Source organism: Dermacentor andersoni, chromosome 2, assembly GCF_023375885.2.
Source record: "Dermacentor andersoni chromosome 2, qqDerAnde1_hic_scaffold, whole genome shotgun sequence".
NCBI classification, from domain to species: domain Eukaryota; kingdom Metazoa; phylum Arthropoda; class Arachnida; order Ixodida; family Ixodidae; genus Dermacentor; species Dermacentor andersoni.
Genome location: NC_092815.1, coordinates 18,070,673 through 18,085,156, shown reverse-complemented (window position 1 = coordinate 18,085,156; position 14,484 = coordinate 18,070,673). Strand labels below are relative to the sequence as shown.

At 44.3% G+C, this 14,484-nt stretch overlaps 1 protein-coding gene across 2 annotated transcripts in view; it reads left to right on the top strand.

Moving 5' to 3' along the window:
- Nucleotides 1-3,059: 3,059 nt before the first annotated feature.
- Nucleotides 3,060-14,484, top strand: part of IntS4 (integrator complex subunit 4) — a 78,553-nt gene continuing 67,128 nt past the window's right edge. The window contains exons 1-4 of one of the 2 annotated variants that reach the window (XM_050189955.3): nucleotides 3,060-3,214; nucleotides 3,286-3,435; nucleotides 7,522-7,800; nucleotides 13,975-14,133. In XM_050189955.3, the coding sequence (XP_050045912.1) occupies nucleotides 3,161-3,214; nucleotides 3,286-3,435; nucleotides 7,522-7,800; nucleotides 13,975-14,133 (642 nt within the window). In that variant the 5' untranslated portion in view covers nucleotides 3,060-3,160. The remainder of the gene's footprint in view (nucleotides 3,215-3,285; nucleotides 3,436-7,521; nucleotides 7,801-13,974; nucleotides 14,134-14,484) is intronic. The other variant, XM_055077477.2, reaches the window with a different exon arrangement.

Sequence of the window (14,484 nt, the reverse complement as noted above, 5' to 3'; positions counted from 1 at the left end):
AGAATGTATCCAGCGACGTAAGTTAAACCGGAGTATGTGACAGAGGGCGATGAGGTGACAGGAGTTTCCTTGAAATGCTTCAGTTCTTCAAAGACTGCTTGCGGCAGAGTGGAAATCATTTCCTCGGCGTCGACGCATTGTGTCTTTACTCTGCTGCCAATTGAAGACTCAGTCTTGGCATGTGGTCAAGTGCCGCCGTTACAGCTCTCGCATCCAACATGTCGTTCCCTCCGCACATCATTCTTAATTTTCCGAAGAGGGCCTCAATGGGGTCACTGTTGAGTTTCCTGGTGAGAATGGAGTTGGCACCTCTCCGCAGGAGGAATTCTGTCTGTCAGCTCGCGTTCAAGAAACTGGCTTCGGATGTTTTTTAGGACATGGCAGGGGTCGAAGCTTAAGAAAATTACTCGATGAAGATCCTGTGGGTGCTTCACTACTGTCGACAGGCAGCCATTGCCCATAAGCTTAAACATCGTGGTGTTAGAAGAATAATTGTCCGTCACAATGCGCACAACCAAAAAGCCACATGACTCGACTGCGGCTATCACTTCTTTAGTCCACGCATATAGGTCTCTCCCGCTGAGCTGCTTAGTAAAGTAGTACGAGCAGGGAATTCTGTAAGAACTGGAGATGCCATGAAGCACAAAGCATAAGACTCAATTTGCGAGGATTTCCTTTGAACTGCAAGACGTGTCACTATTAGGTTTGTCTCGGAAGCCGAACACTGCATCAGATTTTCTGTCATAAACGCATTTTGGCTTGATGCTGGCTTCGTCAATTATTAACGTAGCCATATGCTGCTTGGTACTCAGCAGTGAGGCTTCATACGTCAACCTTTCCCTCATTGCAGCACTCATCCCTGACGACGTTGGGCTGGGCCCCACGTAACGTTGAAGAGTGCATTTGGCTGGAAGTGTAAGCACCTGAGACGTCCGAGCGTGGTCGTATCCTTTAAGCGAAAGAAAGCGCCACACCCAACGCATTCCCTTAGTACCTCTTCTGAATATGCTGGTCGCTTCTGCCCATAGCTGTCTATCTGATGTAAAAGAAAGGTGGCTTTTTTGTCCCCCTTTCCGGCATCGCCAACAATTCTCTTAACTGACGCATGCCTTTTGTTCCCACGATAGAAGGCGACAATTCTTCTTTCGGCGTCAAGCTGTTGCTGTATCTTGCCGCATTTTGAGCTTTGGTAAGCAACCTGTTTCCGAAGCCTTCCAATCAGGGATACATACCCGCTTGCTCGCTTTGCCTCATTATTTATAGTCTGAGTAGAGATGCTAGGATTCTTAGCAGAATAGTCATCTGGCAGCTCGGAAATGTCCGTGCTTTCTTGCGATTCCGCTTTGCGCTTACGCGGCTTTCGACCAGGTTACACAGGTTCTGTCTGCGGGCTTCTTGCGAGGCTTTTTCACACTGGGCACCAGGTAGCACGGGTACTCATCGAACACGGTTGGCACAGCACCAGGCAAAAGTTTTCTTATGCGGCACTGTGAAACGTAGTCACTCGCGAGGAAATGCCGGCTGCAAACCACACTCGATGCCGACTTGTCGTTGAAGACGAAATTTTCTCTGGAGATGTTTTTGAGCCACTTTGCAAACAGTTCTGAATCACTCGGGAATTGATGAAAAGAAACGCCCCGAGTCTTACCCAACTGCGACTTGCAAAGCGGTACGCTGCAGTACACCATCGCCGCGTTAATTGGATGATCAACGGCGGGCAATAAACACTGTCGTACAGCAAATAACTTAATCCGTGGAAAAAACGGGTAGAAACGTGCACCAGCACTCACAACACTAAAGGCCACGCTGCCTGCCGGCACACAGTGCGATGAGAGCACTCCCCGTCCAAAAGAAATATGCCAGGCTCGAAAAAAAAAAAAAAAAAGCAAGCGCAGACCAACAGTGACGTTGGCGCTTCGCGCATAAGAGGGAAGTCAAGTAGGCAGGCTTTTCTGCACATTGTTAAGATCGGCGAATTCGGACCTTGGGAGGATCCTTAGAAAACCAACATAAAGGCGGATGAGTCGGAATTCGAGACATAATTCGACACGCAGCTGCGAGGAATGCCGTTCGCGGAAGCAGCGGCGACAATGGCGTCGTCAGGTAGCCGAGTCAGGAGACGGTATACCCCCTATTCCTGACAACGTGGCGAGAAAAAGAAAGCAATGAATATGGCGGCATTGAAACTTATATGAATCCGCCGCGATGGCTCAGTGGTTGGAGTGCTAGCTACTGAGTCATTTCTATGAAGGCGAAATTCTAGAGGCCCGTGTACTGTGCAGTGTCTGTGCACGTTGAAGAACGCCAGGTGGTCGAAATTTCCAGAGCCCTTCACATTGGCGTCCCTCATAGCCCAAGTCGCTTTAGGACGTTAAACCCCCATAAACCATTCCGTTAATCTTCGCATTAACTAAATTCTCTACCAGCACTTAACTTCGGCATGGACTTTGAGACATGCAAGAAAGTGACCGAAATACGACCTTCGGCATTTCAGACCGCAACATCTGTCATTTCCCTGTCATACCTTTCAGGAACGAGAGTGATTGGACCTTTGATGTTTCTATGAAAACTCCGTTCACGTGTGAACTTATTGGCTGACATGTAGATAAATAATTTGCTTTTTGTTTTCTTTCGTTTCGGTGAATCGTTGAACAAGAAGCAGCGGAAAAACAGCACGAAACCAGGCGATCACCGCCCGCCGCCGCAGAAGCAGGCGGGCAGAGAGCGGTCCCTAGCAGTTAGAGTCACTGGAAAAAAATTTTTCCAGAAAAAAATTTTTCCAGTGACTCTACCTAGCAGTAGGGTCGTCGCGCCCCTGGCGGCGGCGAAAGGCATAACTCTTGGAGAAAAACTCCCATTGCTTCCGCGGCGAATGCGAAAGCCGTAAGAAGGAAAGCGCGCGCTCTCCTAGAGACCGGCCGTGATCTGATACAACTCTATCATGCATAGCATAGAGTTTCTCACTACATTATCATAGTGAGTAGTGAGAAACTCTATGATGCATAGAGCCTCAATGGATGTAGGCATAGAGTTTCCTACAAAAAGGCTATAGGTACCTGGCTAGAGATATGACATTACCTCTGTTGTGATGGTTGCAGTTGCGAGCGTGGCCGTGAAGTTATGACATGAAAACCTGAAAACTGCGTGAAAACCGGAGACCATGGCCGCCGTATTGAAGAAACGAGCATTAGCCGAGTTTAGTCAAGTTCTGCAAGTAAGCTCATTGTGTGGGTTTCGGACGGAAGTGCATGTTTTGCTTGACATGGTCTTTTCACTTTTGTCCAGGAGGAGCCGCCTAAACCACTGAAAAAGTTATGCATATCCAAGAAGCCGGCACCCCAAAGGACTGTCGATGTCGCCGAAGTTCTGCAGTCAGGCAGCTCGTCGGATGTGATCATGATGCTGATTCAGTTATCGGAGTGCCTGCCGACACAGGTACTACAACCACCAAAGCTCACGCGACTGGTTGCAGTACACGTACTGTACGTTTCTGTAATAATTAACTGGCTTCGCGTCGCAGTAACATTTTGTGCTCACACCGGCAAGTGTAATGACAAATTCGGCGAATCGCACCGGTGCTCGCCGATGCAATTGGGCGAATTCGCCATAATACAGCTGCTCGAAGATCGCGCGTCTTGTTTTTTGAATATGCCGAATGCGCGTTTGGAAATGATGCACGTCGTATTCGTTGCCAGAATGAAACTACCCAGCTGCTTCCAGTCAGAATGGTTTATAAAAGTTATTTCCAGTCGTAGCTCAGCTGAGATCAGGTTCAAAGTTGCGAATGCAAAAACTGGTTGAAGTTGGGACGCGCCTTCTGAAGGTTTCCTGTAACGTAAAGCAGTAGCCGCAACTGGTGCAGCGCATTACGGCGGCGCTCCTATTGGCGTGATGCGCTGCCCGAGCGGCGCTGCGGGAACGCCGGTCAACAGAGCCCTCCATGCAAAACGATGAGCAAAACGAGAACAAGGTAAAAACGGGAGCGAACGTCGAATGGTGATCGACGTTGCCCAAGGAGCCAATCTGCAACTGTTTTCTAATTATGTGTGCCTTGTGCCATTATATAGGGCAACCAGCACATTCTCTACACACTATTCATAGCCACATTCTGGGTTATTGGCATGTGTCAAAGAATGCATGAACAGGTTTGCTGCCTTGGCTTCACGAGCATAGCCAGTGTTATGAATGAAGGTGTTTTAGAACTGCTTAGCCTATGTTGTGAGTGACCGGCAAAGCACAAAATGGACATGCTTCCTTTCATCCTCAATTAATTCGAGACCCTGCTTCTTGCTCAGCTTTTTGTTAAGAACAGTAACTAATATCCTGTTACAGTCCATCTCTAGGTTACCATCCTATTATACAGGGTGTTTCACTTAACTTGGGCCAAGTATGTAAAAGAAAAAAAAAAACATAGGCGCTAGGCGTGTCAAATTGCCACAGTATTGTTCTGTGCCATATGGAGCATGTCATGATATTTTTTTTTAATCCGCCAAGGTGAGTAATTGACACCGAATTGCTTAATTAACTTTTTAAATATGAACTCTAGCAAAAGATCTTCAATACAAAAGTTGTAGAGCTTGTTCAGAGACATCAGATTATTTCATCTATGTAAAGATAACTGTCCTGTTTATTTTTTTCCAGCCCTTCTTTAAAGTGCACGAAATTTTAAAAAATACCACGTGACTGCTGGCTAATGCGTTGCGCTTTTAGTGCCCTCAAATTTAAGTTGAACGAATTAGCAAAGGCTACTCCGCACACAGAGATGGATTGAACAGGCTGTCGGTGACTGTGATGGACGTTAGTGACATAAGGGGTGTACCGCTTTAAGAAAAACTCTTCAACGAAAAAGCAGCTGCCATGTGCGAATGCGATATGGGACCGAAGGCAGCATTTGACGCAGTGCAGGCTTTCTTTTTTTTCTTTTCTATTTGGTCCAATGAAGAAAGGCAATAGAAGGGGCGAGGCTGACAGTGTGATGAAAGGCAGATAAAAGCCATGCTGCCTCCGGTCCATCGCAGTCACCGACAGCCCGTTCAATAGACCTCTGTGCACGGAGCAGCCTTTGCTAATTTGTTCAACTTACAATTGAGGGCACTAAGAGCGTGGCGTGTTAGCCGGCAGCCATGTGTTATTCTTTGAATATTGCGCACTTTATAGAAAGACTGGAAAAAAATCAAACAGCGCAGTTATCTTTGCATAGATTAAATAATCCGATGTTTCTGAACAAGCACTACAACTTTTGTGCTGAAGATCTTCCACTAGAGTAAATATTTTAAAAGTTAATTAAGCAATGTTTGTTAATTTGCCAGCTTGGCATATTGAAAAAAGTATAATGACGTGCTCCATATGGCTCAGAACAATGCTGTGGCAATTCAACACGTGTAGCCCCTATGTTTTTTAATACTTGGCTCAAGTTAGCTGAAACACCCTGTATATAAATATTCCAAATATACAATATTTGGGAAGTTTTCGTGTGTGTGTGTGTAGAGTTTAGGGTGTGGGAGTTTACTTTGTGGTTCATTTTTCTTCATTAGAATCTTTTCTTGAGATAAATGTTTTTAATATGTTTGTATGGTGTCTCTGTCTATTTCTGGAGTGCTGAAATTTTTGACGGCCTTCACCTTTTGACACCTTTTATAGCGTGGGATAGCAGGTGTTACCTGAAAAAGCAAGTTGTGTTGATTCGATCATGTTTAGCACTAGTTCTTAGTCACTTTCTCTTAGCTCAACTTGACAAAGAAATTTCTTCGTGCCTTGACTAGTCATATGCAACTATGGTTTTTATATACATTGATGAATATTTATTATTACTTGACTGCCGTTTTGTTTCCTTCGAATCTGAAACTGCCAACATACTAACCAATGTCAAGACAAGCTGAGCCCCATCCAAAGTAACACATTAGATGCCTGACCATGGAAGTATTAGCTTTTTTGATATCAGATTCTTTCTTCATGATGACCCGACATGCTGTAGGTACGAGCCAAGTGCCAACAAGCCCTTGCTGTCATTTCACTGAGCGTGTGGCGGGCAGAATCAGTGATGACAATGAGCCACAATAAACAGGAGCGTATTTTTTACTGAGCAGAATGCCCTAGGTGACAGTCATTCTTCAGCCACGCACCCTCTTTGCTCCTAGGCAATGTCCTGTCTCTAGCCAGCTGCCATTCTCCTCATCTTCCTTGACGCCGATGCTGCTACAAGCACAATCAAAAGTTATAAAAAGAGCCATTTTAATATGTTTCACGAATGCTCTGCAAGAGCCTTGTTTGCATGTCCTTTCAAAAAGTAAATGTGAGAAACATCACACTGGCTTCACCTGTGACCGCGAAAAAAAGGAAAGAAAAAGTTACAATGATCCCATATATTCACTGCATTTCTCACGACTTCAAAGAAAAATTAAAAGAGAATGCCAGAAAGATCTCCATTGAATGTTAGTAACGACCAGTTTTTGTAGGTCAATGTTAAAGTCTCCTTTGAAGACCAATGGCAGTGCTTTGTTGTAGTTTTTGACGTAGCCAGTGATCATGGCCCACAAAATTTTATGGACCAAGGAATCAGAAAAAGCATAAAGAACGTATAAAAAGCATAAAGAACGTGCCCCTTAGAGCCTCACGCACGATAGAAGACGGCGCACTTCCTCCCCGCCTTCCTCCCTTTCATGTGTGACATTGAGCCATGATCGCTGGCTCACCCTTGCATGCTTTCACTTGCACATACGGCGTGCAGTGGCAATTTTTCTCCCTTGGACTTTATACAGAACCTCACGGCGGCACCGACAGCAGAAATGCACTTGTCGTGTCCATATAATTGCTATCTCAATGAAAAAGCTGGGGAAAGCCAAAGCTACGTGTGTCACCGTCTCTTCCCTTTGTCCTTGCTTGGACTAAGGGAAAAGACAGAGATATGGAGTGTTCCCTCTGCATTATCCTGAATAACTTAGTCTGTGTAGAGGAGGCTGTTTGAATGAAAGCAGCTTGTGGCTTAAAGCAGTGGAGGGCATGGGAGGAATTGGAATTTGCACTTGTATAGCGAATCATGGACAGCAAAAACTCGGGGTCCTTTACGTGCTCACTTTGAGTGCCATGCATGAACATGCTTAGCAAACATGATATATTTAGGGATAGCTCATATGAGTGTGCTTCTTGCATTTAGCAATGCCTAGCAGTTACACAATGCGTACATTGTAAATCACATGCATTGAGTAAAGGACATCGAGTAATCACCACTGATGACTCAGTGGTGATTAAATGTTAATGTGTAAAGGTACACTGCTCACCAAAGCAGTGTTTCTCTAGCAGGCTCTAGATATATCGATGTGAGCCTGTGTGCATGTGGTTTAATTTCCTTACCGAAGCACTGCAGTTTTTTTTTTTTTTTAAGGAAAGCTATACAGTCTGCCAAAATGTACACTGATGATGATGACCCTAGGCCAATCCAGACCTGTATTCCATGTCAATTAAGACATATTCAGGACAATTAGGAATGTGTAATTGCTGTAAAATAGCCCTTTGTTGCTGCAGTCAGAAGAGGTGCAGAATGTGTACAAGTCTTTGCTGGAGCACTTCTCCAACGAGAAAGAGACAACAGCTCGTGCCAAGCTCTCCTCGGTGCTGGGCCAGCTGGTGTGTCGGCAGGGTGCCCCCGAACCTGCAGCAGCACTTGAGGACCTTGCCGCACTGCTTCGCACAGAGACCTCACATGCCGTATTAGCTGCCCTGGTTGATTCACTGCACTGTGTTGGGCTGCAGGCGTCCAGCGACAAGCGTGTCCAGCACAAGGCCAGCCAGCTGGCCAGGCAGGTAGGCAGGCCCGCGAATTGCTTGTGAGAGCATAGATAGAGAGCACAACGCTCTCTGGCACGGCATATAGCATGGTGCCGAAATGATGTTGATGTTGATGTGGCTTAATGCACAAACGCACAGGGCGCTTGGAGGCCGTTGTGCTGATTTCTGAGGCTTGTTGTTCTGCCGGGCCGCCCAATGGAGACGACGCATCGCCATGCTGGAGCGACGAAAAGTGGAAACACTGCATGTTAGGCGATACGTACGCAATAAGCTGGTACGGTTTATGCGGATACAAAACCCATTATCTTTAATGGCCACTGAGTCGGGGATTTGACTTTACTACTTTTAAAACGAAACTACTCTTTAAGTGGGTACGGTTTAACTAGGTTTTACTGTACAACCAAATTAGGAAGGCCCACTAAGCTTGAACAAAGACGCTCCGTCACCACAACAGGAATTGGCCTCCCTGGTGTAGTGTTCAGCCACAACGTCCCTGATGAAATTTACAATTAAACCACAGCCCTCAGTCCCCAGAAGCTGCGGAGCACCTGACGAAGGCGGTGGTCAGACCTGTAACGCAGTAGAGGGTGCTAAGAATCTCTGGGTCCGGACAGGCCACCAATGGAAACTAACCCTGTCAACCTTTAACAGCCAAATTCTGTCGAGTGAGGCTAGCTTAGCAGGACTCTTTGAGGAACTATCAGACGTTGTTTGGGATATTATCGGCCTTAGTGAGATTAGAACTGGTGAGGCTTATACACTGCTAAATAACGGCCATGTCTTCTGCTATAGAGGTCTCCCTGATAAGAAGCAATACGAGGTAGGATTCCTAATCCATAAGGACATAGCTGGCAACATCGATGAATTCTACAGCACTAATGAGAGGGAAGCAGTAGTCATAATCAAACTTCATAAGAGGTATAGAATAAAGGCAGTACAAGCCTACGCTTCAACATCCAGTCACGACGATGAGGAAGTAGATCAGTTTTATGAAAATGTTGAGTCAGAGATGAGAAAACTAAAAACTTGGTATACAGTAGTAATGGGTGACTTCAAAGCAAAAGCAGGGAAAAAGCAGGCAGGTGAACAGGCAATTGGCAACTACAGCATCGATTCTAGAAACGCTAGAGGAGAGATGCTGATAGAATTCGCAGAAAGAAATAAGCTGAGAATAATGAACTCCTTTTTCAGGAAACGTAGCAACAGAAAGTAGATCTGGAAAAGCCCTAATGGTGAAACAAGAAATTAAATTGATTTCATACTTTCTGCTGATCCCAGCATAGTGCAGGATGTAGAAGTGATAGGTAAGGTAAAGTGCAGTGATCATAAGTTACTGAGGGCTAGGATTCAACTCAATTTGGAGAGAGAAAGAGTACAATTCGTCAAGAAGAAACAGGTCAACTTAGAGGCAGTAAGGGTAAAAGCAAACAAATTTAGTCTGGTGCTTGCAAACAAATATGCAGCCTTAGAACAGAGAGATGATGATGACATAGAGGTAATGAATGAAACCGTAACGAGGCTGGCTTCAGAGGCTGCAATTAAAGTGGGAGGCAAGGCACCAAGGCAACCAGTAGGCAAGCTCTCCCAAGTAACAAAGGACCTAATAAAGAAACGACAAAGAATGAATGTGTCCAACTCAAGAGATAAGATAGAATTCGCAGAGCTGTCAAAACTGATCAACAAGGCGAAAATAAGGGATATCCGAAATTATAACGTGAGAAAGACTGAAGAAGCCGTAAAAAATGGATGCAGCCTGAAATCAGTGAGAAGGAAACTTGGCATAGGACAAACCAAGATGTATGCACTGAAAGATAAGCAGGGTAATATCATCAGCAATCTCGAAGGTATAATAAAAGCAGTGGAAGAATTCTATACTGACCTGTACCGTACCCAGAGGACACAGGAGAACTCGAATTCGAAGGAGAATTCGAAAAAGTAATGAACAGGATACAGAAACTCCTCCTATAACTAGAGATGAGGTCAGAAGGGCCTTACAAGACATGAAACGGGGAAAAGTGGTAGGAGAAGATGGAATAACCGTCTATTTAATCAGAGATGGAGGAGACAATCTCTATACAAAGTGTCTCAACTGCAAGGGTCCCAGAAAACTGGAGGGAATGCAAACATTATACTAATGCACAAAAAGGGAGACGTTAAAGAACTGAAATATTATAGGTCCATTAGCTTAGCTTACACCCCAGTATTATGTAGAATATTTACCAAAATAATCTCCAATAGAATAAGGGCAATACTGAACTTTAGTCGACCAAGCGAACAGGCAGGTTTCAGGAAGGGATACTGTACAATGGATCACTTCCATGTCATTAATCAGGTTACCAAGAAATCCACAGTGTACAATAAGCCTCTCTATATGGCTTTCATAGATTACGAAAAAGCATTTGATTCGGTAGAGATACCAGCAGTCATAGAGGCATTGCGTATTCAAAGAGTAGAGACCGCTCACATAAATATTCTGGAAAATTTCTACAGAGATTCCACAGCCACCTTAATTCTACACAAGAAAAGTAGGAATATACCTTGATAAAGAAAGGGGCCAGACAAGGCGACACAATCTCTCCAATGCTATTCACAACGTGCTTGGAAGAAGTATTCAAGCTATAAGACTGGGAAGGTTTGGGAGTAAGGATCGACGGCGAATACCTCAGCAACCTTCGGTTTGCCGATGACATTAAAATTAAATTATGGGGTTTTACGTGCCAAAACCACTTTCTGATTATGAGGCACGCCGTAGTGGAGGACTCCGGAAATTTAGACCACCTGGGGATCTTTAACGTGCACCTAAATCTAAGTGCACGGGTGTTTTCGCATTTTGCCGATGACATTGTTCTATTCAGATGTGATTCATCGGATTAGAGGGGGCCACCATCGAGGGGCAAGAGAGTGTGAGGAGAAACAAGTGCGTAGCGGGGAGGGCGGCAGAGATGGCATTGCTTTTAATCATTGAGGGGCTTTATCCACATGCTGCCATTGCAGGACGCGTGGGCTTCTATGGGAGTTTCGGTACCATGCCTACATATACTTTGGTTCAGTCTCTGGCTCTTTAGAATAACATGTGCTGTGTTTTCTGGTGCATAACATGAAGTTTCTTTCCGAAATTTTTGTTGGTGTGCCTTACTTATGCATAAAACCAAGCGTGCTGGTGCGACAAATATGCTCAGCTTTTTTTACGAGTACAAGGAACTGTGCACAGCAGCATTCTGAAAGAAATGAAATCTTGTTTTAACAGCAGCGACTGACAGATGTCAGCTCTGAGGGCTCTCCATGTATTCAGCATGGCTACTGCAGCGTGGTGGCCGCAGCAAAGGCTGCCATCGTGGCGTCTGTGATTGAGGACCACGCATACTAGTTTGCTATTATGGTGTAGTTCTTTTTCTTTTTTAACTAGGACTTTAAGCTCACTGAACTAATACAACAAATAAGAGAAAGGCACCACAATTTTTCGTTGTTACTGTGTGGTGTCCAACTTCTGCTTGCTAAACACAATTTTTCATCATCATCATCATCATCATCATCATCATCATCAGTCACTCGTGTGAGAAGTTAAAGTGTACTATGTGAAGTCTCAACAGTCCGGCAGGAGTTGCACTGCCTATGTCTACCAGATGCTAGCAATGTGCTTAAGGATACTTACAATGTCACACACAAGTTCTTTAACTGCTGTGACTGTAACCCAGTGGTGCTGCTGGCCATGGCTGGACTTTTTGACTGCATTGGAGGATGAGGCTTTGAAGGACTTCGAGTGAAGGGCATTAAACGTTGGTTTCCTCCACCTAAGAAGAGCGTTAGGTTATGTTTTATTCTGCTAGAATTTGCAGCTTGTAAAAATCTTGTTTACAGAAATTTATGCCCTGAAAGGGTAGGTGCAGCATTTCGCAATGAGTGTACAAGCATGCATGATCATGTTTGATCATGCTGAACGAGCTGAAATGGGTGCATCTTATACATGATTTATTTATTTATTTATTTATTTTATTTATTTATTTATTTATTTATTTATTTATTTATTATACTTTCAAGGCCCGAAGGCACTACAGAAAGGAGTGGTACATAATAAAGCAAAGTAATATGCAGGCAATGGTATAAAGAAAAAAAAAAGAAAATGTTAAGTGATAGCATGGTAGAGTGCTGTGTTGAATGAATATGTATCTGCAATCTGAATGATGGAAGCAGGAAGTTGGTTCCAGTCGACACTTGTCCAGAGTAAAAAAGAATCATGATACTTGTTCGTTCGGCAGGATGGAACGGCAACTTTATATCTGTGGTCAGAATGGGATGAAACATAGAAAGGTGGAGTGATAAGTTGACTCTTGAGCACGTGGTAAGAGTGACAAACCTTGCGGAATAGCAAAAGCAAGCACATTTGCGGCATAATGAAAGATCTGGCAGGTTCTGTTTTTTTTTTATATATAGTATTACAATATCATCGAGCGATGCTCAAGAAACGAGCCGCCGCGAGAACGACGATGAAATTGGTCGGTGCGCTTGGCGCGAGTGAGTGTCGGCCTGGCTGCCTGGCTCCAGTGTAAATAGCCTGTAAATAGCATCTTCGTCTGTGTCTTTCCACACGCAACATTCTGGTGGAGGTCAGCGATCCCCATCCTCACCACGGAACTCAACAATATGTTACATTGGAATGGCGATAATAGTTAAATAATATATACGAGTTGCTCGATTTTGAATCGCTTCAAGGTTTAGGGTTAGTGATGCTTGGTTGTTATCCCAAATGGCAGATGCATTTTCTAGTTTTGAGGAAACGAGGGTTTCGTAGAGTGTCAATACTACCGAAGTAGGAATGGTAGAAAAGTTACGACGAAGATATTCCAACATGTGATTTGTGTCGCATGTGTCTTATATACCAGTTTTTTCTTCGAAAGTTGTGAAAAGTAGGGGGGGGATTTTATACAAAAGTGCAACTTATGCACCAGAAAATATGGTACTAGTCCATCTTTAACAATAAAAAAATTAGCTGGACCTGAGTAGACTCTGCCAAAATGCATGATGCCATAGTGAGCTGGTACAAAAACTTGAAGGCAGCATCGCCACCCATCTTTCGTGTTTGCATCTTTTCCGGCCTATTAAGCTACTTCTCATGGCAAGAGTGGCTCACAGTAAAAGTGATATTTCTGGCCAGTGCTCTGGAATGGGTATGCGCCACTGGGTACAGACAAGCAGAACAAGTGGCAGGAAGTGAAGCTGGCCATAGACGCAACTGAGTCTGAGGAAGTTGTGAAGGGAAGAAACCGGTACCTGAGCATACACTTAATGAAGAGCATTCAGCTTCAGAGATGGCAGGAAGTGGACAACAGAAGTTGTAGAGTGTGTGAAAAAAGTGAAGTGAACAAATCTCATTAACAAAAAATCTTTTAGAAGGACCGTTTCATGGTATTCGATTGAACCTTTCCATTCCTGATATTCTGTCTTTGGGTCCCTCCTCTTTAAGACATTGCAATAGGGATGTCTGTGCAGCCATTGTGAGATTTCTTTCTGAATGAGGATGATTTTATGGGTAAGTTCTATAAACATTGTTAGTTTACTATCTTTTAGTATAGAAAATTTCTCATTAGCATTATTTTTTTATGTGGGCAGTTATCTTCGTAGTAACTCATGTAGTCCTTGGCCAGTCTTTCATAGTGGGTATGAGCCATTCATAAAGCCAAACCAACCAACCAACCAAATCGGGCCAGAGCGTTGGCAGTGTAGCCAGTGGAAGAAGCACACCAAACACATGATCCCCTTCCGAATTTTTTTTGTAACAGCATACCTGACATAAAACGACATGTGACAACACCCACCTGCCCTCCCCCGTATTCCCCTTGGTCAAGTGCAAGCAGTCCTAAAAAAAATTCTTGGCTCCGCCACTACATAGCATGCATTGAGTGTGGAAGAGACTGAGGCCCATCAGAAGCGCCCAGAGGAACATTATTATAATATATTATATTTATTATACTTTGAAGCATGGTGTAAAACGTGAGCAAGCTAACGATGCTAATGGAGTTAATGTTGGGGAAAGTAAATACTGTGTTCTCTATTGGTATCCCTTTAGTGTTTACCGGCTCACACTTGTGAGTAGTCTCGCTCCCTTCATTGACATACTCATTCGGGACTTATGTTTGTCAGCTGTTGGGCTGACTTGTTATGTGCTACACTGAGCCTTGCCTGATATTGCAGGCACTGTTAGATGGAAACCACAGAGTGCAGTGCAAGTGCTTGCGCCTGCTGAGTGACCTGCTCCCCACGGATGGCCGACCTGAGGCCCTGTCGTCGTTGCTCAGCGATTACAGCCGCCATCAGGATCCTCGCGTTCGCACAGCAGCCTTCCAGGCCATGGTAAGGGCACAGTTCAGTTGGCTTCAGTGATGACCACAGATGAAGTTGCTTTCTTAATCAGTTACCCTCAGTCTATTACTGTTAAAATTGTTCCAGTTGCCTAAACCAGCAGAATGGACATGACAAACAAAATGTCTGGAAGAAACACATGTTATCTAATTTATTTGCCTGTCACATATAGTTCTCGAGAGAAATTAAAGGGTGGGCAACAGCAGTGTTGCAAGGATAACAAATTTTTGTCATGAAATTTAGTCGTTCAAAACTATTGTGGAGAGTGACCAATGGACAATAAGGCTCTGTTGACAAACCTACTGCAAGGGAGGCTCTGCTGGCCACAATTAGAAGGGTTAC